Here is a 27827-nt window from a genome sequence, read left to right on the forward strand (position 1 = left end):
TTCTGAACCCCTGTCGCTTGATGGTGCTTCCTTTACAACCTTGGGGAACATCGTCAGCCAACTTGCTTTTGCTTTTGCATTTGCCTTTGTCTTTTTTGGAGTTAAATAATATGTTCTGTGCCTCACCAACCCAGCCAATATCTTGGGAAGAATGGTATAACATACTAGCATTTTAGGCTTCAACTGGTTGGTTCTTCCTGTTTCCGAGCATCAGGTAGTACTCTGGGAGCTAGATACATTTGGGCATCAAATGAACCCTGTCGATATGCACCGGAAATGTCTGTAAAAGCAGCAAACTTCCCTTCATCAAATGCCAGAGTAACACGCATTTTCTCACCCAGGGATTTGTTTGCTGTCTGAATATTATCAACATTCCCATATCCTTGATCAGCAATCAAAGCCTTGCGAGACTGAAACGTTGAACCTGGAAGAACATCAGTGTTTGATGACTCAAGTACTCCACATTCAGAGAAACTAGGTGGCGGGGAGGAATGATTGATGCCACTCATGCTTCCAGGAGGCCTCAAAAGATCTGAGGAACCAGTAAATGATGGATGGGCAATCACTCTGGTTTGAATCTGAGCATAAACTGAGTTACTTACTTGATGATGCAGCTTGAAGTTCTGCTACAGGTCCATCTATTTAATTCAGAACTAGTTGTAGATCCAGAAGAAAAAGAATTCACTGTAGACCAGCCAACAGAGCCAACCACTCAAGTTAAAAAAACAAACACGTATATTTATTATATATAATATTATGTAATAATAATGTTTGCTATTTATACATGGTGAGTTGAAAAATTTAAATCAGACTTTAACCATTTTTATTTTTTTTGTATATAAAGATTTATATTTATTAATAAAATTAAATATTTAATCCAAACCTAACAAGACCCTTAATTAGTGCTAAAATCAGACATGGGTAAACAAAGCCTGAAATCTTACTCCCCACAGCGCCTAGCGACCATGAACGCCGCCGAACATTGCCAGTATCTCCGGCGCGGGCAGTATCTGGGCGAAATATCAGCCCTTTGCTTTCTCCATCTTCCTTCTCATCTCTGCAATCTTCCATTACTTTTAGCTGGTATGCCATACATATACATCTTTAAGCCTTTTGCATCCATTTTAACTATAGCACTTTCACGCCTCAGGAACTGGCTCGCAGATTCTGGTGTACGATTTGCTGTCTGAAAAGATCATAAGATCATTTGAAGTCTTTGAAGGGATTCGTGTTCATGGGATTGCTTTGGATAATTTTAATGAACAACTACAGGGTTTCCTTGGTTTCCGGCTTGCTTCATTCGGCGAAAGGACTGTGAAGCTTTTCAACCTACAAATTCTACCAGGCAATGGAGAGAACCCCATTCTAGATATAAAACTGTCCCTTATTTGCTCGCTGCCGAAATTTGGTCATTGGGTATTGGACGTATCCTTCTTGAAGGTGTGAGCTCTTCTTAATATTTACTTTCTCCAACTTTAGGTTAATTTACAAGATTCATCTTATCTTCGTTTTAATCATTATTTATTTATTTTCATAAATCTTAAATTGTAGAGGGATGGTGCAACTTCAACTGAGAATGCATGTTTTCTTGCCATTGGATGTAGCGACAATTCTGTGTCTTTCTGGAATATTTTGACGCATAATATGTTTTCTAAGGTCACGTGCGCAGGTAGCTGTTTATTTATTTATTTTCATACACCATTTCTTTACCCATATGATATGTTTTAGAAATGGCTCTCCTAGAAATAATCAGAGGTGAGAATGTATAAGAGCTGCAGCTGCAAGTAGAATGGAATACTAAAAAAAAAGGATAATGGAATACTAGGTAGTCCATCAAACAGTATCATCTGCTAGTAAAATGAATATATTTCAATTTCACTATTATTCATTCAGTTGCTTTCGTTGTGAGCATCTGCATATCTCTCTCTTTTTCTCTCCCTTTTCCCCTTTCCCAGTTCTGTGTAATTTCTTCTTCCAATATTATTGCCAGTAAAAAGGCTTGAATTATGTTGGCTGGGTTATCCATAAAATGAGATTTTGTTTACATTTATCTTGCCTTGCAATAATATACATATCTTCTTCTAATAGAGAGGTGCCTATTGTACTCCATGAAGATGTTGGGAAGTGAAATTAAATCTCTAATCATTGCGTCTGGCACTATCTTCAATGAGGTAATTTGCATTCTTGTTGTTCACTTCTCCCGCAGCTTCCCAAATCATCTTGCACACAATTTATGTGTAATATTTGTCTTGATTCAGATGTGCCCCTGATGTATTCTAGTTCTTCCACTGGTTCTGTTCCCTACAGTTGACTTCACTTCTTTGTATGTCCACCCAATACTACTTTTGTACTGCATGTGATCCTGTGATTTTCATTATATCTGTTTTATTGAGATTCAGTTCTTTTTCTGATACGTTATGTATTGCATGACTGCTATGATTCTTAATGATATTTTTAAAGATAACATTGCCACAAAACTCAAGTTTTTAACTCTTTGTTCTAAGGTGAAAGTTGATGCTTAACAAGGCTGGTAATCTGTTTGGGTTTTGGCAGATTGTTGTTTGGAAGGTGGTTTTACAGAATCAATCTACAATCTTCACAGGTCATGAGGAATATTGCAACTTTCTAGCTAATGAGGGGGACGACAACACCCTTGCTCATCCCAAGTACAGAGATGCTTTTATGTGTAGGCTTGTAGGACATGAAGGTTCAATCTTCCGCATTGCATGGTTCTCTAACGGAACAAAGCTTGTTTCTGTTTCTGATGATCGTAGGTAGTTATATTATTCATTGGTTTTTGTTAGTTGACTTATGAAGATCCATAACTACTTTTGTATGCTCTATCTTGATTGGTTTTAGTGCTCGCATTTGGGAAGTTACTACTGAGAGAGAAGTTTCATACAAGGCCATGCAAGGTGGGATCAGTTATTTTGCGGGCCCTGTTTTGTTTGGGCACAGTGCCAGAATTTGGGACTGCTGTATATTTGACTCTGTAAGCTTGTGTTAGTAGCTTTTTGTCTTTTTGTTTGTTTCTTCTTCTAATAAATATTTTGAATGTATCTTACATGTATGCATATATTATGATAAAAAATTATGCTAACATGCATGAGGACAAGGTTGTGTCTGAATGACTTAATTCCATTTCTTTTCTCATATTTGCTTGTTTTTCCCACTGTGCATGGAATGCTCTTCAGCTTGATTTTATCAAATGTCTTGCTGCTTATATTTTTCCTCGGGCTTGAAAGAATATAGTTGTGTTATTGGTAAAAATTATAGCTCACATGATTTTCCAGCAATCCAACCAGTTGCCTTGAATCCATCATTCTGACATTTGAATCAGATGCTTGAACACCCTAAATCATTCTCTATTCTCCATTTTCAGCGGTTGAATTTGATGATTACTTTAATTGGTTTCTCAAATTATTTATGCATGTTCACTTGGATTTATATTTACACTGGAGGTACAATTACAGAATCATTGTACACATTTCAATTTTCATCTTATTAGCTTATTGCTTTCAAACTACTCAGGTAATCATCACTGCTGGTGAGGACTGTACATGCCGTGTTTGGGATCATGATGGAAAAGAGCTTACTAAGATGAAGGAGCACACGTAAGCTACGAAAATTGCTTGTGGCTGTTGTGGATTCCTGTTTATGGTTGTTTCCACTTTCCATTGTTTTCTCATATATAGCATTCCTTAACTACTACCATTTGTAATGTGTGTTTGACTGGATTCTTATGTTTTGAAACTCATTTTGTGAGCATTCATGACACGCAATTTGATTTGTTTTACATCATCTTTTATCACTGGATTGCAGCCAGTGTTCTGTGGTTTTTGTATCAAATTACAGTTCTGTATCGCCACCTTTGCAGTGGGAGGGGAGTCTGGCGATGTTTGTATGATCCAAGGTCTTCACTTCTTGTCACTGCTGGTTTTGATTCTGCAATAAAGGTTCACCAGCTGTTTACATCTTCTAAAGGATCAGAACAAACTATTGCATCACAGGATTTAAGTGGCAGAAAGGAAGTGTTTTCTCTTATCCTACCCAATTTTTCTATGGAAGGTGGACTGATGGACAGGTATATTTACATGATTACTGTAAAAGAAAATTTATATATGTGTTTCTAATGATTAAGAACCGCCAATATATATTTATATTGGATGAACAATTAACTAAAATATAACCAAGCCCTACAATTCATTTCAAAATACAATGAACTTCCTAAAGCTTTTATCAAACTATATAATAAAATCCAATTATCTACTATATATTTTTTCAACCCACCCCCCCCCCCCCCCTTAAGTTAGGGCATGTAAATCATAGGCACCTAACATGTTAGTTGTAGTCTATTTTAGGGCTCAGGGATATAGGATTATATAATTAATTTCAGAATAATTAAATCCTACCACGAATTAGATAATATAATCAAATTCTTCAATACCTTCAGATTATATAATAGAATCCCAACACAAAATATTTTAACAAAAACTATATAATTCTTAATATTTTGTTTGCAGTTTGCATTCTAGCTCTTATTAATAATAAATGTTTATAGAAATAAGAGCCTTGGTTAATTCTCTAGTACCCAGTCTAAACGCTGGCAAAACTATCAAGGGAATCCCCCAACCAAAGTTGCATAACCTTCATCTCATTATCATTTTTTTGGGTGTTACTACGGTGAAGCTGAATGAAGTATCTCAGATACTCAATGGTGTATTCGGCATATTTATCAGCATTGGAATAGTCAAGGCATGAATTTCTTTACATCTGTTATATTTTATTTTAACATGCCCTTAAGATTATACGTAGTAACGTGGTATGTATATGTGTGTGCGCAATTTTATAATGGTATATTGTGCAATTGGGAAGGTTTCTTCCTAGACAGTAAAAGTAGTTTAACAAGTTTTTTACCTTGCCATGGCTGTTCCAATATCTTCATGGAGCATGCAAGTGTCCATTTGTTGTAGTTTCCATATGGCAGTAATATTCGAGTTTCACAATTGAACAGATGTGCAGGCTATAGATGTCGCTGAAGGGAGTATGCCAAGAAATAGTTTGTAGTTCAGTTCTCTAGCATCTTTTCATATAATTCTACCCAAGTTTGTGTTGCAGAATTTTTATTTTTTGGATAGGGCAAATTGGTTGCTCCACAGTTTGGGTTTAATTCTTGAAAGAGTATGAGGTAGCAACCAAATATGATGAAGAAAAAAAACTGATTTCACTTAACTGAGAGCCAATTATTTTCTGTGTATATCTTATGTTTAGTTTTCTTTTCTATGTAGAAACTGTAGTTCTAGTTTGTAAAGTATGTCTTGAGAAGTTGTTCGTAGTTTGTATGCATAAACCCTAGTTCTATGTGTATCGGTATGCCATGTATGGTTTTATATCTACTGTGTTGTTCTTCCACTCCACTTTTTTGCATTTGAGTTTCTTATCTCTTAAGCACTCCTACAGCAAAAGTGAATATGTCCGTTGCCTGCATTTTGCACGTGAAGATTCTCTTTATGTTGCTACAAACAATGGCTACCTGTACCATGCTACTCTGTATAATGTCGGGCCAGTTAAGTGGACTGAACTTGGACGCATCAGTGAGGAAGCTCCAATAATTTGTGTGGACATAATGTCAAAAGGCCCTGACAGTGCTGGTAGATGTGAAGATTGGATTGCTGTTGGAGATGGTAAAGGTATCATGACAATCATCCAGGTTCTTGGAGCTGGCTCTGATCGGAAAGTTGAAGTTACTTTCACTTGGCCAGTTGAAAAGGAGAGGCATCTCTTGGGCAGTTACTGGTGTAAATCATTGGAAAATAGGTAACATATAGTTTCATTTCAGGCTTCACTTGGTGTCAACCATGTGTATCTGAAGTGTTTTTTCCATTAACAATATTTAAAAAATTAAAGCATTCCTCCTGTAAGCAATACTCGAGCTGCTGCAGTAATGCTGAACGTAATCCACTCATCTTTCTATAGAATGCTTTGGGAATTTACTAGAAAAGCATCTTTCTATAATTAAATTCAAGATCATGATATCCATTTACTGAATTGCCATGTACACAAATTTGCTCCTCATGTAATTTAGTTACATTTATGATGTTTTGCGTAAGAAAGGTTCATTAGAGCTTAACCTAAGCTTTTTCATTATTATTATTGGAACTCAAAGCCCCACTAAATAGGATAAATGTGCATCTATATTCTTCATTATTCTCAATTAGTGAAAATGGTAAAATTAAATTTCTCTGGTAATTCCTGTATGCAGATTTATCTTCACTGCTGATCCTGGTGGTAGATTAAAGATGTGGAAGCTATGCTGCACGATGTCTTCTGACTCTAAAATTCCTCAAGGAAATTCTGGTTTATTTTTTATGGCAGAATATACATCGTGCTTTGGAATGAGGATAATGTGTGTGGATGCGTCACTTGATCAGGAGGTATATCCGCACATCACATTTTTTCTCTGTTTCTTTGCATTTATTCTTGTACTGAGAGTCGTTGCCTGCAACAACATAATCTTTAATAGTAGTGCAGTGAGCTTGTTTCTTAATACTCCAGAATATTATATGCAGTCTTGAAACAGCAGCTATCTAGCGTGCACTTTTTCTCTGCTTACTCATGAGTTTCATTTTAAGCTAATGATTCACAGTAAGGGCTTGTAAAAATGCAAGTGGTCTTTTGAATAGTAAGAACCCCATATGATCTCAAGATTTTATTAATGTGCAGTTAATAGTGTGCGGGGACATTCGGGGTAATCTTCTGCTGTTTTCTCTTCCCAGAAGTCTAGCCTGTGGTTCTTTTCTTTCCACAGAGGTGAAGAAGACACCCACGTTAAATTATCTCAAAGGTGTTCATGGAGTATCAACTGTGAACAGTGTTTTTATATCTTCTGTGTCACCTGATCAAGTTGAGATCCGCTCGGTATGACCTGATTCTGAATTTCATCTTCAAAATATTTTAGAATTTTAACATTCTTTTCCTGAAGATAACGAAAATGTGTAATTAATTGTTGCGTAGACTGTTATAGATTAAAATATTTTGCCGGCTTGAAATCTTGAAATGTATCATGCAGCTTTTCTCTGCATGTAATGGCTCAATACTGTATTTTTTTAATCTAGTAAGCTCTCCCTCACCTACAGACAGGAGCAGATGGATGCATATGTTACCTGAAGCATGACAGAGAGCTGCATGATCTGGAGTTTATTAGAATGAAACAAGTAAAAGAACTAAGTGCAATTCGATCTGTCTACACCACTGGTGTGCATTCTGATGATTCTGCTGTTGGAAACTATGCAGTTGGTTTTTCCTCTACAAATTTCATTATATGGAATTTAATTTCAGGGACCAAGGTATTTCCTTGAGATGAAAATTATTGGGTGGGGTTGGTTGTGTTTTGTTGTGTTTTAGAATAGTATTTGAATTGTAATAATTGTTTGACGTAACATAAATTTGTATTTTATGTGATGTTTTGAATAGAAAAAAGAAATATATATCATATATTAAATGAAAGATTGATGTATGATGTGATATTTTGGGTGGGAATAAAAATACTATAGACGCATAGTCAAAAAAGGAAAATGAGAACACAACCAAACTATTGACAACTGATTGTTCTGTTGATGTCTTGGTTTTAAACATGTTTGTTTATTTAAAGGATTGCCCCAAACTTGTGTACTATTCTAACCCTTCAATTATGGTTTGTAGCCAATCTATTAACAGTTCTTTCTTGAGTAGTTTAACTCTGCAAGCTTTCACTCTTATAGTAAGCATTTGGTTGTTTGCTAAAGGTGCTTCAAATCACATGTGGTGGGTGGCGGCGCCCCCATTCATATTATCTTGGTGTGTTGCCTGAGATGAACAGTTGCTTTTCTTTTGTTAAGGTATGCTCCAACTTTTTTTATGTGCATTATTTGCTATCAGCGTTATATCTCTATCTACCTTTCTGTTTATCAGCTTTATATCTCTCTCTACCTTTCTATTTATCAACTTTATATCTCTCTCTACCTTTCTATTTATCAGCTTTATATCTCTCTACCTTTCTATTGTTATAGTGCTCGTATATTTCAGTTGCCTAATTTATAAGGAAATCTATTTTCAAAGTTTGCCACAGAAGCCCATCAGCCGAACTGAAATCTTCAACATGAACAATGACCACCATCATTTTCTATGGTCTTAAGAAAAAAGAAAAAAAAAAAAACATTCGCCATGGTCTATTTCTAGTTATTTGGCCAACTTTTTCTGCACTTTTGTGCACCAAACTATGATTTGAATTTTTTTAGTTTTTACTTTAAGCATGCAATCATGTGAATCAATTCAGTTAAGTATCATACAACATGGCACCTGTTAGGCTCTAGTTTAGCTTCTGGAAAGATTCTTTCCAATTGAAGATCTGCTTGAACCTGCTATTCTTGGACAAGTGATCGGTGAACAGCATTGCAATCTTTATTGAAACCTCGGGTGAAGCTTCCCATTCTTCTAACATTTACTTATTTATATTTTTGGAGTGAAAGGGTTTTATTTTATCATGTTGAAACGAAAAATACAATGATGAAAGGATAGAGCCTCTTAGTACCTTGCAGAATTATAAATGCAAATATAATGAGCTTTACAGAATGAAAAAAATATTGCTAGAAAGAGAGCTCCTCGCCACCCATGCTTAGCAAAAACATTTGTAAGAGGACATCTGGAAATGGAGTGTCGCTGCTTATTTATATCAAAATTAAATTTCTATGGGGCTGAGGCACATCAAATTCATCCTAAAGCATTTCTGGAGTGTACTCATCAACGATATTAGGAAGTTACCCTAATTGCCAAACCAATAAGCAATAGAAAACTTGGATGACTACCTACAATTTTGCATCATTGGAGTTGGCGATACTAATAAATTTGGTGAAAATAAGGAGGACATGATCAAGATGATCTTGAATTCTCATCCAATATCTATTTGCCTCGATTTGCCAAAGTTGACTTGCCTGTTTTAATTTTCCGCTATCCTGATTCTGGAGCCAACCACATTGCTTAAGATATAGCCCTAGTAGCATATGAAATCATGTAAGATTTCTTGAAGCTTGTTGACCAAACAACAAAGGGGAATGAATACCTGTGTAAGGAAATTTTAGTCTGAATGATTTCCCTGCTTCAAGTCGGGAATGGAATCTAACAGATTTAATCTAGAATTACTCAATTGTTAATTGGGAAAGCATGCAAACAAAGTCTAGGCACAATAGATACGAAAGGGAAAAAAAATATATTTAAGAGTGTGAGCACCCAGATAAGCTGTCTGGGAGTTGTAAAACAATCTATGAATATTTATACACCACCATTTCCAAAAATTACAGCAACTCGAATACCGAATAAAATGCAAGTGTGACGTCCTCCGCAAGGCACAATGACAAGGTTTCGACCCTCTCAGCTTCAGTTATGCTCCAGAAAGAAATCCATCGGTGATTTTATTTTTAACTCTTTGTCAATTGCTTCTCTAAGCCGTGGAATAAACCGAACAGACTCCTTCAAGATTTGCTGTTGTAATCTTGCAAATTTTAAAGTTTATGTGCAAATAATCTAGTTTGGGTTTTTGTGTTCATCTCATTGTGATTTTTATGTTATTCAGTATTTGCTTATCATAGATGCAATGACCTCCTATCACTTCTGACAGGACAATGTCATATATATTCACAGGCACTGGGTGCCGGGAACAGGTCGAAAGATATATCCTCAGAATCTCCATTTGCAGAGTCATGGGCGGGAGATACACTCATTATGTTTTATTAACAAATTTTTTGTTTGTAATTCATACAAAGATCAGGATTTGGTTCCTGAATCTAGCTGGATTGCAACTGGTTCTGAAGATGGATCTGTGCGATTGATTAGGTTTTTTTTCCCTTCATTTTTGATTCATTTATCAGGCGCAGATCCCTGCCACTGCACTGGAATAATATGCCTTGATGCAATTGCTTTTCCAAAATATTTCAGGTATGAACCAGTCATGGACAACTGGTCTTCTTCCCAGTACCTTGGAGAACATGTGGGTGGCTCAGCTGTGCGATCAATATGCTCTGTATCAAGGATGCATATATTCATGCTTGATTCTGCCAACATACCAAATGCACCTTACAGACAGAATGGAGCTGCAGAGGATGAAAATCCTTCCATATTAATATCTGTTGGTGCTAAAAGGGTTATAACTGCATGGAAACAACTGAGCAGTCAAATATCGGATGCTTTGAGTGGTTCTTCCGCATCTAAATCACCATTTTCCTTCCAATGGCTCTCAACTGATGTTCCTGGGAAACGCACTAGTTCTGTGAAAAAGAATGACACTGAGGAATTTATTGAAACAGTCAATGATCCTAGCACATCCACATCAGATGCTATTTCTATTAACTCATGTTTGTCTGGATATAGGAATTTGGAGTCAAACATCTGCCTTGAAGATAGTCTTGATCATGACTGGAGATATCTAGATATTACTGCTTTTCATGTTAAAGAGGCTGGATCCAGGTATGTTTCAAGTAGAAATAGATTGTTGGTCATCGTATTTTTTCAATTTCTTAATTGTTTATTTAGTTCTATCATCGAGTTGTGATTAATATCTGTCAGTTTTTCATCAACAGAGTTTCCACCTGCTTTATTCTTGTCGCTTGTTCTGATGCTACAGTTACACTAAAGGCTCTTGTATTACCTTTTCGGCTTTGGTGAGTGTATAATGCCCAAGAGATAGTTATTTTACAAGCAGTTCAATCACTTACCTATATAAAGTAGTATTCTACTTCCTCTGTCCCAAAATGTTTGCTAGTTTTACTTTGGCGTGGCTTTTTAGGTGGTATAATTCTGATAGTTATTTTTTTGGCAGTTTTGTCTTTTACTTTTTCTTTGGAATGATTTTATAAATTACATTTAGAAGGAAAGAGGAATACTTGAGTGTAAATAAAAAAAGGTCCCAAAAGTTTTTGGACATCCCAAATTAAAAATGATAACAAAAGATTGGAGGCAGAGGTAGTATCTGTTATTCAAATGCTGGGTGCACTGACACACACAGACACACAGTATATATGTGTCCTTGCCTAATGCCTATCTGAATTTCATGGCAGGTTTGATGTTGCTTTGCTGTGCTCCTTATCGTCATCTCCTGTATTGTCTTTGCAGCATGTTGTCATTCCTAAGCCTCTGTCAACTAAAGGTTGTTCTATAATGGACTGATGAAATGATTATATAAAGTTTGGACATGGTGATTGACAATCTCAAATATCTTTTTATCTGATTGTGCCTTTTGAAAATTCTCTTTGAAATCGTTCTCCATGCCATTTGCCTGCACTTGATGAGCTCTAGTTCTAAATAATTATTTGGAATATATGTGATGCATTCTTAGTTTTACACTTTTTCTGCTTCAAGACCGCATGTATGGGAATTTTGTAATTCAGTGATTATATGAAAATGAAGATGTGTGAAGTGTTAATAATTTTAGAATTTAATGAATCAGTTTATGATTTTTTGGTTAATATGTTTTCTAGAGTAAAACAGGAATGCCTGTTTTCTGAAAATGCGGTACAACCTTTTGAAGAATATGACGTGATCATTGATGCAGGACTTTTGGGACATGAATCTTTCTTATAAAAAATAGAGGAGCAAACAAATGCGTTGTTAGACTGAAATCTGTTATAACATCAGCTCAAGTTTTCAGTGGTGGAATGCTGCTGTTAAAACTCTAATGATTGCGTTCTAGGGATTTGAACTTCTAGATGCAGAATGATTGACTATCTTCCTGAGTGTTCTTGACACCTTGATTAAGATCATAATTAGTTGTTGCATGCTGTCTTATGGGTTTGCCATACAGACTACTGACTTGTATCTTCAACTTGGAAACTTCTAATCTAGATATTATCATGCTCTCCTAGTTTTCAAGTTGCAATATTGTTTTCAAGTGTTCCAACTGATTCATTTCAGGAAAGCTACAAGTTGGAAGTCTTTACATGGCTTTTGCTGGATCCACTGATGGAAGTATTGCAATCTGGGATCTAACAGAATGTGTTGAAGACTTCATGCTGCAAATATCCAAACTAGAAATGGAAAACTGCATGAAAGTCCAAACACGACCAAAGACTGGTAGAGGAAGCCAAGGTGGTCAAAGATGGCGATCCATAACGAATGCAAGGAATAAACCAGTTTTCTTCAATTTGAGAGAAAAAGATAACAATGGTTTAGTCTCTATTGGAAGGAAACCTGACTTTGGAATGGAAAATCATGCAGTTGAAACATCTGAGATATCTATTTCCAGTAAGAGTCATGTTTTTCTTCAAGAAGCACCCCAAACTGCATCTGCTTCCGAAAGCAAAACAGCTGGTATGTCATCTGAAAAGGTTGTATTAGAAGCTGTTTCAGTCTTAGATGATGTTCATCAATCTGGGGTCAATTGCCTCTTTGTTTCTGACCTCAAACAGTCCGACTCTGGTGGGATGTTATTCCATGTTGTGAGTGGGGGTGATGATCAGGCAATTAATTGTTTTAGATGTGATGTGGAAAGCAATCCTCAGCAAAGGGAGCTCTTTCAAAATAGGACTCTGATAATTAATTGCACCACACTGGCAGGGGGTATGAATCACAACAATCCCCACTGCTTAATTCAAAACCATCAGATGCAATTTTTGTCTGTGGATAAGGTGGCCTCAGCTCACAGCTCTGCTGTCAAAGGTAATGGGTATATGGATGCTTCGATTGCTTATTCATCCTTCATTTCTTTGTATTAAATGCTCTTTTTTCTTTATGGTAATTAACTTTGCTTTCTCGTAAAAATCTATAGTCTAGCTAATCGATACAAACTCGTCTGCTTGTTGGCATATGATTTATTCGAAGATGTATGGTGTTGGTCCAAGATGTGCTGTTAATTTGAATTACTATCATGTGTACCAAATACACTTTCTGATTATTTAGTGTGTTTTTATATATGACAGTATGCCACATGCTTGCTTTCTTCATTCACTTTCTGGTTGTACTGGACAGGGGTATGGACAGATGGTATCTGGGTTTTTTCTGTCGGACTGGATCAGCGCCTACGGTGTTGGAACCTTGATCATGGGAGACTCATGGAGCATGCACATATAATCGTAAGTGTGCCAGAGCCAGAAGCAATGGATGTTAAAACATGTGGCAGGTGAGTGGAATTAATGCTGTGGAGTGGCAGTGGCGGCTTTGTTTGCTTCCAAGCCCAAGCCCCATACTCTTCTCCATTACTGATAGTTGAGTGCTCTCTTTCTCCAGAAATCATTATGAGATAGCAGTTGCCGGAAGGGGGATGCAGATGATTGAGTTTCGTCCTTCCTCTACATTCTAACTCAAACAGGAGGGGAGGAAGAGGGCAGTGGTGCAACTGGAAGCAAGCCCATCCGTTGGTTGGATCGGGCACAGGCACGGGCACGGGCACAGCCACACTGCATGCATTGGTGGACAAGAATATCTCTACAACAACACAACTTTTTGTTAGATATGGCCTGGCCTATGCAGGCTTTGCAGTCCTCATCATATCATATCATTATTATTATTATTATTATTGATTCTTATAGCTAGCACTGCTCATCTCCGCTGATGTTTTGTTAGATTTTCCCGATAATAACAACAAAGGATGACCGACTGACAAATTTCTTGCCTGATAGATAGATAATACACAAAATAACATGTACCTACTTACTAGGATCACTGCTGCTAGGTGGTCAGTGCACATGCATATATATGCATGTAAGTAATAGATACGCATATAGCAGCAACCAATAATTTAACCATGGACCTGGGTGCTGGTGCTGGTAGCCAAACACAATCTGTGTTTCGAATACTCAAATATTGTGAAGATAGCTGGAGCCTGGCCATGGAAGGAGGCGGCCAGGCCAGGCAAGGCATTAATGTATTTATAATCCAAACGAAAAGGAAAATATTATGTGAATGAGTGAATGAGTCCAGTTCTAGCAGCAGCTGCTGCACACATTGCAAATGCATATGCATCTCCGAGTGCTATCAAACGTAAAACTCTCGTCAGGAGAGTCGATGAATATTGTTCCACATTAAAATTTAAGTCGGAGCTCTCTTACTTTATAAGGTGAAGGGCATCAATTGATTTCTCACTTTTTTTATGCGAATTGAATAGGCAGCTCTTCATTTTAGATTGGAAGTTCTTTCTTTTAACACAATATAAATGCAATGTATATGTATACACAGAAACCACAATACCATATCATCATTAATTATATATACGTCGGATCTGGGTCTAAGGCCCACAAAGCAAGAGCTCGCCAAGAGATAGAATGAAGAACGAAGAGGACTGGGAGGTCCGACGTCCGCGAGGCAAGGCCATGGCAAGAGATAGAATGAAGAACGAAGAGGACGGAGAGGTCCGAAGTCCACAAGGCAAGACCATGCCGTGGGATGGAATGAAAGATGGAGAGGATCAGGACCTACAAGTGCAAAGAACCGAGAGACTTGCAGGGTTAGAGGATCTCATGTTCAACTAGGACCTTCAAAGAAGCAAAGATCTTTTGACAGTTCTGCCCTTATGACAATCCGGTCCCTAAGAAAACCCAGCCTCATGGAGACTCTTTGCTGCAGTTCGATCCTCAAGTCCTCAAAGCCACTCGACCCTCAAGAAGATTCGACCCTCAGGACATCCGGTCTTCATGACCATCCAGCCCTCACGCCACCAAAATTTCCACATAAATGGGCTTAATCAAAGAAGATAAGGTGGGAAAGTTGGAATATTAACTCCTTAAATAGTAAAGTATGACACATTTTGCACACACTATCCACTCTACAAAACACTTATCCTTTACTTTCCTTTATCTAGTTTGTGTTAGGTTCTTATTGGTAAGTTTCACTGCTAACTTATAATTTCTATCCTTTTTGTTAATTCAAATTTATTTCATTCCAACGCATTTATTTTTCGGTAGATCTGAGGTAGAAGTTCAGATTCTCTCGAAATTCTTCCATATACTTTGTTGGTCTTTTGATGGAGGAAGCAAACACGTCATACCCGGTAGCTCAAGGCCTTCTAAGTCTTAGAATCAGAAACTGTGATACCTCCGAAGCAGTGCGATTTTTGGCCAATTCTCGGGTGTGTATGAGCCAGTATAAGATTATTTGAACTTAATTAGAGATTAATCAGATTGAATAGATTACTTATATGTTTTTTGGAATTTACTGAAAAAATTCTAAAATATGATTATCCTAAAGTAATTTGAGGATGAGTGAGAAACACTTGTTATTCCGAAATACACAACTTTGCGTGGTTTGTGAGCCAAGATGTCACAATAGCAAAGCTATTTGGAATACTTGCTAGGCCGTCCAAGCCGACTTCCATCTCTAGTCAGTAGTTTGATCAGAAGGTGCAATCGTAAAAGAACCTAAAACTTCATGTAATTTTATTCCAACAATTTAATACTTCATTAATTTTATCTAATATTTTCTCCATCCACCAAAAATATTTTCATTTTTTAGTAGACGGCGGAGGAAGTAGTATTCACGAGAATATTTAAGACGGCGGAGGAAGTAGTATTCACGAGAATATTTAAGCCAACTCAGCTAATATTTATTCATGTTTAAAGGGAACGAGGTTTTTGGGTTTTTGTAATAGATTAAAAAGTAATAATATTTTATTAGTTAGTTGAAGTATGTATAAAGTAATTCTATGTATAATGATATATATGTAATTTATGTCAAAATTAAAAGTATTTTAGTATTAGTAGATGATTATTTTTATTAAATAGAAATTGAATACTTGGAGTGAGACAGACAAAAATAGTAAAAATGTTATTTTTTGAGTTGATAAGGGGAGTATAGTTTTTGTTAAAATATTTTGTGTACGTGATTCTATTATATAACGTGAAGATATTTAAGAATTTGATTATATTATCTAATTAGTGATAGGATTTAATCAGTGTGAAATTTATATAATCCTATATCCCTAAGCCCTAAAATAGACAACTAACATGCTTAGTGCCTATGATTTACATGTCCTAAGGGGGTGCAAAAATATATAGTAGATAATTGGATTTTATTATATAGGGTTTCGGATTTAGGAAATATACGTGGGTATATTAGTAATTTATAAATAAAAGTTAAAGGTATTTTTGTATTAGTGTATGATTATTTTTTTAAAAAAAAAAAATGACACTTCAAAATAGCATAAACGAAAATGATAAAAAGAATACTTTGAATTGAAACAAAATGAGTATTAAGAAAGCACGAAACACAATTTTGATTCGCATAAATTATATAACACTCCATTTTATTTTAAAAATGTACGAAACACCGTGGATTTTACTTATTGCGTAAAATCCCCTTTATTAAGGTAAAGTTTGCACAAAACATTCTCGTCGTTCAAAGCTGATATTTGGTTCTAAATAAATGCCTAAATTGTACAAATTTTATAAAAAAAATGTAAAAAATATTTTATATAATTTTTTTGAATAAAATAAATAAATAAATTGGCCAATCATTTATTTTTATAGTTGTAAAAATTAGATAACAATTTGTCTCAAAAAAAATAATAAAAATGAAAGATTAATCAATCATTTATTTATTTATTTTATTCAAAAAAATTATTTAAAATATTTTATTTTTATAAAACTTGCATTATTGAGTTTACAATCAAATATCAATTTTAAAGGAAAATGATATTTCGTGCAAACTTACATTAACGCAAAGGGTTTTATGCAATAAATAAAACACATGATGTTTTATGCATTTTACTAAAATACGAGAAAATGTTGTATAATTTATCCTTTTTATTCAAACGCTGATGTTTGTAAATATACGTCTAATTATACAAGTATTATGCAAATAAATCGAATGAAATGTCTTAAATACTCCCCGCGTCCCAAAACGATAGTCTTAGTTGGATTCGGCATATAATTTAAGAAATATTGATATTATATTTGTAATCGGTAAAAAAAAAATGGGTAAAAAATATTTTTACCCTTGTATTAATGTAAAAAATAGTGACAATTGTGCAATAAAAATGAAAAAAAATCGGAATAATTTTACGATAATATGGTTATTTATAAAAATAAGTATTTTGGGATGTACAAAAAATAGTAAACAAAACTATTCTAATAAAAATGAAGTATTATTTTTTAAATAAAATAAATAAAGACAAAATTGATCAACAATTCATTTAACAGTTTGTAAAAATTACAAGTAGGGCTCATCTTCATTTTAAAAACCGTATTATTATTTTTATTTATCTTATTCAAATAATGATACTTAAGACATTTATCCAATTTATTTGAATAATACTTGCATATTTTATCATATATGTACAAACACCATCATTTGGATGGAATGAGTATTTTATGCTTACAGTAAATAATATAGAAAAAAATTGCACAATAAATAAAATATAAGATATTTATAAATTTATAACAAAATAAAAATTAGTAATATTCAATTTACCCATGAGATATATATATATGTTACTCCCACCTCAAAACGTTTTTGGATCGTTGAGGCCTATTACGATAAAGTCTGAACGAGGTTAAGCTTGATCAAGCAAACATCAAACGAAATCTAGCGTCGACAAGCTCAACACTCGAAGAAAGACCTAATTCGTTGCAGCCCACGAATTAGAGGTTGTGGCCTCAAGAGCGAGCCCAAAGATAATATCCATCTAGCCCAACAAAATTGAGGCTCAATGAATTAGGTCAAAAGTAATTTTATGTGTAGTGATATATTTATAATTTAGGTAAAAATTAAATGTATTTTGATATTAATTTATTATTATTTTATTAAAATAAAAAATAGATACGAGACGAGACGAACAAAAATGATAAAAATAGTATTCTAATTGGGACCCGTCCTCCTCTCTTGGGCGCTTCCGGTTCGACAAAAGGTCCTGTTTGTATACATTAATCATAATGGAGCGGGTATAGTTTAGCAGTAAAAGTGTGATTCGTTTTATTAACCCTTTAATAGTTAAAGGGTCTTTCGGTCATATTCCGATCAAAAACTTTTTTCTTGAAAGGATTAAATCCTTTACCTCTCAATCAGAAATTCGAGGGAGAAAATATTTAAAAGGAGAGACGAGCAAGAAGAAGAAGACATGGCTAATTCATCCCAAAAATTCGGAACGGGGAGAGTATATAATCTGTAGAAAAATTTATATTTATAAAATTAACTCTCTGTTTTTTTTTGTCTACAATGTGCTCTAAAAAAAATTAATAGGAATTGGACAGCCGCAAGTATGGTATATTGTGGCCTGTGGGGTGTGGATGCAGGCAGAAGCTAGCTACCTAGTACGTGAACTACATGCAAGGATTTTATTGGATTTGAATTAGAGCTCCAAAACATGCATGCATGCGCACATTAACCAAGCCAAGCCAATCCCGCGGCCCCGCCCTTCCAGAAGAGGAAAGGTATTGGTTTCGCTCCCCTCTTTCACAGACCACAGACAGCCCAGCCCCACAACTCCATCTCTCTACTGTCTCTGTGTGTATCTGCATTTAGTGCATATTTATATAAAATATTTTCTCCGTTTAACTAGAAAATGTATATATTTTTATTTTAAAACGTTCAATTACAAAGCAAATATTTCATTAAATACTTCATTTTTTCACAAATACATTTACTTTATATCACATCGTTATTTTTATACCAAAAAGCTAGAGCAAAATTGTCATTTTTATTATTTTTAACTACTCACTATAATTAAAAACTAAAAATAAATATTTACTTTTGTGTGTGGACGGAGGGAGTACTAAGATACAAAAAAAGCCCCAACAATTATTGTAAAGATTTTTATTTATTTATTTTTCCGAAGAAAACACACAGGGTGTGTTTACTTGTCATGTTTTACACCTGATTTTACTATTCTAACTGTTTTTTTTTTTTTCAAAAAATATCAAATAAACACCCAATTTTTATTTATTTTATTACACTAAAATTTAACTTTACATTTAAAATATCACATCAACACATATTTATATCACATCAAACAACTATTTTAATTCAAAATTTTACTATTTAAAATCAAAACCCAAAATTAAAACCTCACAACTAAACACACCCACAGTAATTAATGTTTAAAGTAAAAAAAAAAATTATCTGCAGCGTCGAAATGGACTCGTACAGGCGAGGCAACTCTCCGGCCTGATTCTCAATAGGAGAGAAGAGGAGTTTACCAGCATTTTTTATTTATTATAATGGTTTTCGACTTGAATTAATTTGGATGTACAATATAATTAAATTAAATAAAATTAAATACACCTACTGCTTACTCTACATATATTCAATTAAATGAAGCAGCACCAAGCAGGACGTCCGCTGCAGTGCAGGGCCGGGTTGTAATGCAATGTAATGTAAAGTATTTTTATAAGCCGATTGGTTGACTGATACCGCCGACGCGAGGCCACGTCGACATCATTTTCGTCAGGTGTGTGGCCCTTACTCTCATCCTGTCCTGCCCTCTCTCTCTTCTGACTATTGATAATAATAATAGTAATTTTTATTTTTATTACAGTATTAGGCAAGAATCAAGAATGAAGTTTGAATATTGATAAGATAGAGCTTAGCCTTTGCTTAGGTGTGAAGAAATGCTAGTAAGAATGTATTTACTAGTATATATTAGAAATCAATTAATCGGGCGGTTGGCTTGCGGGCGCTCTCTCTTCTATGACGACAGCAATGACAACATATATTTATATGTATTATATTATATTGCATTCATCAATTCGTGCACGCACCGGACCCTGACCCAGACCCGATCCGATCATCGATGGATCCATCATGTACATACATACATTCAACCTACCGCTTTTAGGTAACGGCCATCCGTCAGCCACGATGATTTTGGTAATTATAAATAATAATAATTATTATGATTTACAGATGCAATATTGAGATGATGAGACGCCGATGGAAATAAGGACCGATAAATTTACCGAACATATCCGACTTATTGTACCGTATCGGGTTGAAAATACCTAAAATTTCGGTATACCGAAAGTTTCGGTATGGATTTCGTACCAAAGTTTTCGGTACTGTATCGATATGAATTTTCGAAAAATTCGGTATTTTTGTATGATATACCGATATTATATTAAATAATTTAATGATTAATATAAATAATATTTATTAATATTTTTTAAAATTATAACAAAAAAAATATGTAAATTATTAAAAATTTATTGGTTTTTTCTTGGTGAAAAATAGTGATATTTATTATTTTTTTAATTATTTTAAAATTTAAATTATATTTTCTGTATAATCCGTATATATTGATATTCAGAAATTTTTCAATACGGTGTCGATATGTATTTTAAAATATTGATATTTTCGGTACGGTACGGTATACTATCACTAATGGGAACCCACCCCACCACCATCCTTCAATTAGTCCCCTTTTTTACACCTAACCTCGCCGCCGCCTCCACATCGACAGCCAACACCCCACCTCTCTTCTCTCATCTACCCATTTACTGCTGCTGCTGCTGCTTACTGTATATACTTATCAAACTTCTCCCGTTCCCGTTCCCATTCCCTGATTAATAATAATGAATCAACACACTAAGTGCTCTTATTTTTAAAAAAAAGGGAAAAATAGAGAGAGCACAGCTCACTAATCCTTCATTATGATATCTTCTACAAGTATATACATACATATATATATATACACAATATTGCAGCAGCAATCATGGGTTGGTGAGAAAACACGAACAACAAAATAAAAAGAGAAACACAAATCAGTAGCAGCAGTAGTAGTAAAAAGCAGAGGAGCACGGGCGAGTGGAGTGGAGTGGGTGGGTGAGTGAGTGCGGCATTAATAAATTAATTTCAAATCTATAATAGTACTATAACTATAATGGTGTCTGCTATTAATTAATTAACTAACTCGAAAATCCAACCCCAGCAATCACTAGTCAGCGTGGGAGGAGGGGGGATGCATGTGTGAAGGCGCCTCCCTCCTCACCCCCTAGCTATTGTACTATTGATTTTTAAAATCTCTTCATGTAGTTGGACTTTGACCAGAGGAAGAGTCTTCGAGTGCTTGCTCACCAAGCAAAGCAAAGCAGAGCAACGCCTCCCCTCCCCTCTGGATGAAAGGTGAATCAACCAACAATGCCCATGTGGTTGATCCCCCGCCAGCTTGCCCTGCACGCATGCTCCTCCTCTTTTTATTCTTCAGTTGATCCGCAGGAATCCCCCCACCACCACCTCTCTCACCCCCCCGCCTTTCAAATACTTATCACACGTATCTAATATCTTATAAACAGAACAGCAGGTATTCTTTTCTTCCCTCTTCTCTCTTATTTTTTTTCTTTTTTCCTTCTGCGATCTCTCTCCGTCTGGTTTTTCGCCTCCCTTGCCCTCTCTTTGCTTTGTTACCTACTTGTGTTGACTGCTCCCCATACTGCTGCTGCTGCTGCTATTATCCTTGCCTTTTAGAGTGGCACTGGCTACCCTCCTCAGTTGCATATCTATTTGATCCATCTCTCTATCATGTTTCTTGGCGGCGGCAGCAGCTAGCAGCATGTGGGGTGATCTAATCCATTTTTCATTCACTCAATCGGAACGCACACGCACACCCACACGTATGCATATTAGTCAAGCTGAATCGCTTTCGCTGCGGAAGCACGAAGCAATGTTTGTTTATTAGAAGAAGCCTGTTTGGTTGCCCATCGATCTCTTTCTCTCTCTCTCTCTAGCTCCGTGAAGGGTGGGTGGGTGGGTAGTGTATTGTATGCATCGTCACCCCCCTTCTCCTCCAGCTACAAGTTTCTCTCTTTCTTGCCCCCCCCTTCTTTTCTATTCTTGGCAAATATGATCTCGTCTTACGTTACGTGCTCTCCGATGTTTGGTTTGCAGTGTCGCTAGCTCACTAGCAAGCTAGCTCTTTCTTGGCTTGATTCGATCGAGCTTACGTCCCTCCAGATAACAAGTCCGGCGGGCGTTGGGACGACACGATGCCAACGGAGAATGAGGCATCGTCCACGTCTGGAAGCAGAGAGGAGTCGCAAAGGGAATCGGCCAACTCGGTGCCCTTTTATAAACTCTTCGTCTTTGCTGATTCTGCTGACAAGCTATTGATGATCGTTGGCTCGATTGGTGCCATCGGGAATGGCTTGTCCCTCCCTCTTATGACAATCCTTTTTGGTGACCTGATTGATTCTTTTGGGCAAAACCAAAGCAAGGGTGTTGTTTCGGTTGTCTCAAAGGTAACTATTAAATGAAACGTCGTTTCTTTTTTTTTTTTTTTTTTTTTTTTTTCCTTTAGCCATCATTCTCATCTCGTCTCGTTCAGGCCTCTGTGCTGTGGAGGAGTCTCTTTCATTCGTTTGTTTGTCTTTTTTTGTTTTGTTTTTATCTGGTTTGGCTTTTCTCGTGTACATCATAGGTAGCACTAAAGTTTGTCTATTTAGCGCTGGGATGTGGTGCGGCGGCATTTCTCCGTAAGTACACCAAACTGTATCGTACTGTAGTACTTAACTGAGAAATAAATTTGGAAAATGATAATATGCCAAAATCAATAAATGCATAGATGGGTTAGCTCTGAGTGGCTATTGTATTGGCGGGCGCTGATCAAATCGGAAGTGAATATCTGTTTGTTTGTTTGTCTGATAGAGGTGGCCTGCTGGATGATCACTGGGGAAAGGCAGGCGGCACGGATTAGGAGTCTGTACTTGAGGACAATATTGCGACAGGACGTGGCTTTCTTTGATAAGGAAACCAATACAGGGGAAGTGATAGGAAGGATGTCTGGCGACACCGTACTGATCCAAGATGCCATGGGCGAGAAGGTGGGGTATTATTATTGATGTTATCTGTTGTGACGCCAGTCAGCAGCAGCCCCAATGATAAAAGATTGAGGATCTACAATCCGTTGTTGGTCTTGATGTTCATTCATTGCTTGTGCAGGTTGGCAAGTTTATGCAGTTGGTTGCCACGTTTCTGGGCGGCTTTGTGATTGCGTTCATCGAAGGATGGCTTCTTACTCTTGTCATGCTCTCCTCTATTCCGCTGATGGTTATATCCGGTGCAATCATGTCCCACGTTCTATCCAAGATGGCATCCCGTGGTCAAAATGCATATGCTAAGGCTGCCATTGTGGTTGAGCAGACAATCGGCTCCATTAGAACCGTATGTGCCAAGGACATGAAACCCGATGATACTGCCCCCCTTTTCTTTCTTTTTTTCTTAATCTTTATTATTGCTGCTGCTTCTGTTTGTATATAATATAACTCAGCAACCCATCACTGCTTATCCGTCCCCTCCCTCCAGGTTGCCTCATTTACCGGGGAAAAGCGAGCTGTGGCTGACTATGAGAAGTCACTCATTAAAGCTTACCAATCAGGTGTTCAGGAAGGGTTGGCCAGTGGCCTGGGGTTTGGGGTCGTCATGTGCATCATATTCTGCAGTTATGCTTTGGCCATTTGGTTTGGTGCGAAGATGATCTTAGAGAAGGGTTACACCGGCGGTGAGGTGCTCAATGTCATCATTGCTGTGTTGACTGGCTCTATGTGAGCGCTCCGCTCCCTCCCTCCATAATTATCTACTTGATTTCTTAGCTTAAACCAATGGCAGCTAACATTTCTCTTCATCTTCGTCTATCTAACCAAACCAAATCAGGTCTCTGGGGCAAGCATCTCCTTGCATGACCGCATTTGCAGCAGGGCAAGCTGCAGCCTTCAAGATGTTTGAAACAATAAACAGGCAACCTGAAATAGACGCATATGATACCAGGGGAAAAGTGCTTGAAGACATTCGTGGACACATAGAGCTAAAAGATGTCCATTTCAGCTATCCAGCCCGGCCAAACGAACAAATATTCAGAGGATTCTCCCTCATCATTCCCACTGGCATGACGGCAGCTTTGGTTGGTCAGAGTGGGAGCGGGAAATCAACTGTGATTAGTTTGATAGAGAGATTTTATGACCCACAATCTGGTGAAGTATTCATTGATGGGATTAATCTTAAAGAGTTCCAGCTCCGGTGGATCAGGTCAAAAATCGGTCTAGTTAGTCAGGAACCCGTCCTCTTCACGGCCAGCATCAAGGATAATATTGCATACGGAAAGGACGGTGCAACCACTGAGGAGATTAGAGCAGCGGCAGAACTGGCGAATGCTGCGAAATTCATAGATAAATTGCCCCAGGTTCACCATAAATTCATTGAAGTAATTGCATCAGCTATATTTAATTTACTACCATTAGAGATACTGAGTTTGCATGATAAAGTCTTGCGGAAGCAGCATTTGTGTTCCCTCAGGTCCCCTTTGGGTTTACATTTGTCGTATTTGTAAACTAAATTAAGTTAAGATGCCAGCTTATGATGCTTACTTACATATCTGTGTTGGATGCTAACAACTTCCTTTCAGGGGCTGGATAGCATGGTCGGTGAGCATGGAACTCAGCTTTCTGGTGGGCAGAAGCAGAGAGTTGCTATTGCCAGAGCAATTCTAAAGGACCCAAGAATATTACTGTTAGATGAAGCAACGAGCGCACTAGATGCAGAGTCTGAAAGAATTGTGCAGGAGGCTTTGGACAGAATTATGGTGAACAGAACCACCGTTGTAGTTGCACATCGCCTGAGCACAGTAAGGAATGCCCATATGATTGCAGTCATTCATCAAGGAAAGATGGTTGAGAAGGGTAGGCAGCACCGCTTGCTTTTGCTTTGGCAATCCCAATCGTTTTCCGCCTCCTGGGACAAAAGAATTACCTGCCATGCCATGCCATTGATCGATCATTATTTTCTTCTTCTGTGGTCCAGGTACACATGCTGAGCTTCTTCAGGACTCTGAGGGGGCATACGCTCAACTCATACGCTTACAAGAAGAAGTAAATGAAAACCACCAGGCTGACGACAAAGGAAAATCAGACGTCACTCTGGGTTCCGGTCGGCGGTCAAGCCAAAAGATGTCACTCATCCGCTCCATAAGTAGAGGGTCTTCTGACAGAGGAAACATCAGTGGTCGTAACTCATTATCAGCATCATCATTTGGTATGCCTGCAGCACTGAACCCGACCGACTCAGCATCAGATAATCATAATGCATACAGTACCTCCTCACCTGAAACATCTCAAAAGCCTCCCAAGGTACCTATTCGACGCCTCGCCTATCTAAACAAGCCTGAGCTTCCAGTGATGATAGTGGGTGCCCTATCGGCCATCCTTAATGGGGCCATAATGCCTATTTTTGGTATATTAATATCAAGTGTCATCAAAACCTTCTTTGAGACACCGCATATACTACGAAAGGATTCAAAGTTTTGGGCCTTAATGTTTGTGGTTCTTGGAGTGGCATCATTAGTTGCGTATCCAGCCAGGACGTATCTTTTCGGTGTGGCAGGGAACAAGTTGGTGAGGAGGATTAGATTAATGTGTTTCGAGAAGTTGGTTAACATGGAGGTTGGTTGGTATGATGAGCCTGAAAATTCAAGCGGGATGATTGGAGCAAGGCTTTCTGCTGATGCTGCGAGTGTCCGTGCTCTGGTTGGCGACTCACTTGCGCAGATGGTGCAAGATTTATCCTCTGCCATTGTTGGGCTTGCTATTGCTTTTGAAGCTAGTTGGCAGCTGGCACTGATCATCCTTGCTATGATTCCTCTGATAGGATTGAGTGGATATGTGCAGATTATGTTCATGAAGGGTTTCAGTGCAGATGCGAAGGTAATCAACCCTAGATGAGCGAGCAAATGTTATGTATGTGCGTATGCATGTATGTATGTTTTCTGAAGATAGCGAGTGAGTGACTGACTGACTGACTGACATGCTGCGTTCGTGTTGTTGTTGTTGTTGCGGCTGCTGCTGCAGGTGATGTATGAGGAAGCAAGTCAAGTTGCTAATGACGCTGTGGGGAGCATACGTACCATTGCATCCTTCTGCGCAGAAGAGAAGGTGATGGGGCTCTACAGGAAGAAGTGCGAGGGTCCAATGAGCAATGGGATCAAACAAGGGTTGGTCAGTGGTGTGGGCTTTGGTTTGTCCTTCTCGCTGTTGTTCCTGGTCTACGCCACCAGCTTCTATGCGGGAGCCCGGCTTGTCGAGGATGGGAAAATTACCTTCACAGATGTGTTTCGTGTGAGTATCTGTCTATCTATCACTACGAGTCTGCCCAGTGTGTGGTTTGTTTTTTCCTTTTTCCTTTTTCCTTTCTCGAGGTCATTATTTCTGCAGTGAGTGTAGTGTAATTGGCTTGGGTGGTGGAAAACATTGCTGCAGGTTTTCTTTGCCCTGACAATGGCGGCAATGGCAATCTCACAATCAAGCTCACTGGCGCCAGATTCGACCAAAGCCAAGAGCGCAGCGGCCTCCGTATTCGCCATTCTCGACAGAAAATCCAAGATCGATCCAAGCGATGACTCGGGATTGAAGCTGGAGAGTCTGAAGGGGGAAATTGAACTGAGGCACGTGAGTTTCAGGTACCCGAGCAGGCCGGACGTTGAGATTTTCAGGGATCTGTCCCTGACCATACGCAGCGGCAAGACGGTGGCGCTGGTTGGGGAGAGCGGGAGTGGGAAATCAACGGTCATCTCTTTGCTGCAGAGATTCTACGATGCGGACTCGGGGCAGATCACGATTGATGGGACGGAGATCCGCAGGTTCCAGCTGAAGTGGCTGAGGCAGCAGATGGGACTGGTGAGCCAGGAGCCGGTGCTGTTCAATGACACCATCCGGGCCAACATCGCCTACGGGAAAGGAGAAGGAGAAGCAGCAGCAAGCGAGGCTGAGATCGTGGGCGCGGCGGAGCTGGCCAACGCCCACAAGTTCATCAGCGGGCTGGAGAAGGGGTATGAGACGGTGGTGGGCGAGCGAGGGGTGCAGCTGTCGGGGGGCCAGAAGCAGCGGGTGGCGATCGCCCGGGCGATGATGAAGAGCCCAAAGATCGTGCTGCTGGACGAGGCGACGAGCGCCCTGGACGCAGAGTCGGAGAGGGTGGTCCAGGATGCGCTGGACCGGGTGATGGTGAACCGCACCACGGTGGTGGTGGCCCACCGCCTCTCCACCATCAAGGGGGCCCACATGATCGCCGTGGTGAGGAACGGGGCGGTGGTCGAGAAAGGGAGCCACGAGGCTCTCATCGGCATCAGGGACGGGTTCTACGCATCCCTGGTCTCCCTGCACAACAGCGCTGCTAATGTTGCTGCCCTGCCGCTGCCCCCCGCGACTTCAGAGGCCTGACTCACTGATCTCGCCTGCCTGCCTGCCTGACGGACGTCTAACACCATTCTAGTTCTAACTCTAATTCTATTCTAATTGTATTGTGTTTTGTTGTCTCTTCGTTTTGCTTTCTCTTCCTTCCGTTGGCAGGAGCTCTTGTTTTGTTCTATGTACGTCAGTCACCTTTCCAACTAGCTAAACATTTTCCTTTTTGTATGTCAGTGTGTAAATATAATCTATCCCTCCTGAGTCCGGGGTCCCGACACTTCTGTCTTGTGGCATTCCTCATTCATGCGGCGCAACTAAGTATATATATGAGGATGATGCTGATGATGATCTCTGCATTTGCTCCTCTCATCCCATGTGTAAGGTAAAACAAGGATGAAGTAAACAAGAGACAAAGAAGTTGAATGATGAGCTTCACTATTTGGCTCTAATTTCAGTGAGCAAACAAGAGACAAGGTAGTTTGTAAGTCAGACTAGATGTCATGAATTTTCTAATGGGAATAGATGACTCATATGATGAGTCTAGAAATCAGATACTAATGGTAGATCTTCTTTCCTCACTAAATAAAATTTATTGAGAAACAACAAGAAATACATAATTTATCTCTGGATTGCTCATCCACTGTGTTGTTAAGTTCACGTACCGCAGATATTAGAATCTTTGATAAGAAAATGACAGATAAGAAAAGATTG

At 38.1% G+C, this 27827-nt stretch overlaps 2 protein-coding genes across 5 annotated transcripts; both read left to right on the top strand.

The window, feature by feature from the left end:
• The first annotated feature begins 890 nt into the window (after positions 1 to 890).
• On the top strand, positions 891 to 14919 carry LOC127242882 (uncharacterized). Of its 4 annotated transcripts, XM_051262595.1 has the most exons (20): positions 892 to 1083; positions 1151 to 1440; positions 1552 to 1669; positions 2089 to 2171; positions 2554 to 2774; positions 2860 to 2992; positions 3532 to 3614; positions 3878 to 4084; positions 5461 to 5817; positions 6263 to 6434; positions 6724 to 6918; positions 7137 to 7346; positions 7785 to 7877; positions 9653 to 9867; positions 9970 to 10497; positions 10611 to 10691; positions 11088 to 11176; positions 11941 to 12684; positions 12994 to 13144; positions 13252 to 14919. In XM_051262595.1, the coding sequence occupies exons 1-20, from the start codon at positions 918 to 920 to the stop codon at positions 13322 to 13324; spliced, it is 4209 nt and encodes a 1402-aa protein (XP_051118552.1). In that variant the 5' UTR covers positions 892 to 917; the 3' UTR covers positions 13325 to 14919. The 4 variants fall into 4 exon arrangements, with proteins under 4 accessions (XP_051118553.1, XP_051118552.1, XP_051118555.1 ...); XM_051262596.1 differs by lacking the exons at positions 12994 to 13144; positions 13252 to 14919 and having other exon boundaries at positions 891 to 1083; positions 11941 to 12336; positions 12435 to 12619; XM_051262597.1 differs by lacking the exons at positions 892 to 1083; positions 1151 to 1440; positions 1552 to 1669 and adding an exon at positions 2259 to 2323 and having other exon boundaries at positions 2099 to 2171; positions 13252 to 14918.
• A 6021-nt stretch (positions 14920 to 20940) lies between these two features.
• LOC127243106 (ABC transporter B family member 11-like) lies at positions 20941 to 27663 on the top strand. Its single transcript, XM_051262973.1, has 11 exons — positions 20941 to 21250; positions 21835 to 22184; positions 22364 to 22418; positions 22591 to 22766; positions 22885 to 23106; positions 23248 to 23486; positions 23596 to 24121; positions 24344 to 24617; positions 24739 to 25637; positions 25782 to 26048; positions 26190 to 27663. Exons 2-11 carry the CDS (start codon positions 21933 to 21935, stop codon positions 27147 to 27149), a joined length of 3870 nt encoding a protein of 1289 aa, XP_051118930.1. The 5' UTR covers positions 20941 to 21250; positions 21835 to 21932; the 3' UTR covers positions 27150 to 27663.
• The last annotated feature ends 164 nt before the right edge of the window (positions 27664 to 27827 follow it).

The sequence above is a fragment of the Andrographis paniculata genome, unplaced genomic scaffold, assembly GCF_009805555.1.
Source record: "Andrographis paniculata isolate CXL003 unplaced genomic scaffold, ASM980555v1 Contig89END, whole genome shotgun sequence".
Taxonomy (NCBI): Eukaryota; Viridiplantae; Streptophyta; class Magnoliopsida; order Lamiales; family Acanthaceae; genus Andrographis; species Andrographis paniculata.

Bases quoted from the DNA above. Each gene is read 5' to 3' on its own strand.
- LOC127242882 (XM_051262595.1), top strand. From the start codon at position 918: ATGGGTAAACAAAGCCTGAAATCTTACTCCCCACAGCGCCTAGCGACC. The intron at 1,670-2,088 runs GTAGCTGTTTAT...TTCTTCTAATAG, and splicing joins TTCTAAGGTCACGTGCGCAG to AGAGGTGCCTATTGTACTCC. The intron at 4,085-5,460 runs GTATATTTACAT...GCACTCCTACAG, and splicing joins GAAGGTGGACTGATGGACAG to CAAAAGTGAATATGTCCGTT.
- LOC127243106 (XM_051262973.1), top strand. From the start codon at position 21,933: ATGCCAACGGAGAATGAGGCATCGTCCACGTCTGGAAGCAGAGAGGAG. The intron at 22,419-22,590 runs GTAAGTACACCA...TTTGTCTGATAG, and splicing joins TGGTGCGGCGGCATTTCTCC to AGGTGGCCTGCTGGATGATC. The intron at 25,638-25,781 runs GTAATCAACCCT...CTGCTGCTGCAG, and splicing joins GTTTCAGTGCAGATGCGAAG to GTGATGTATGAGGAAGCAAG.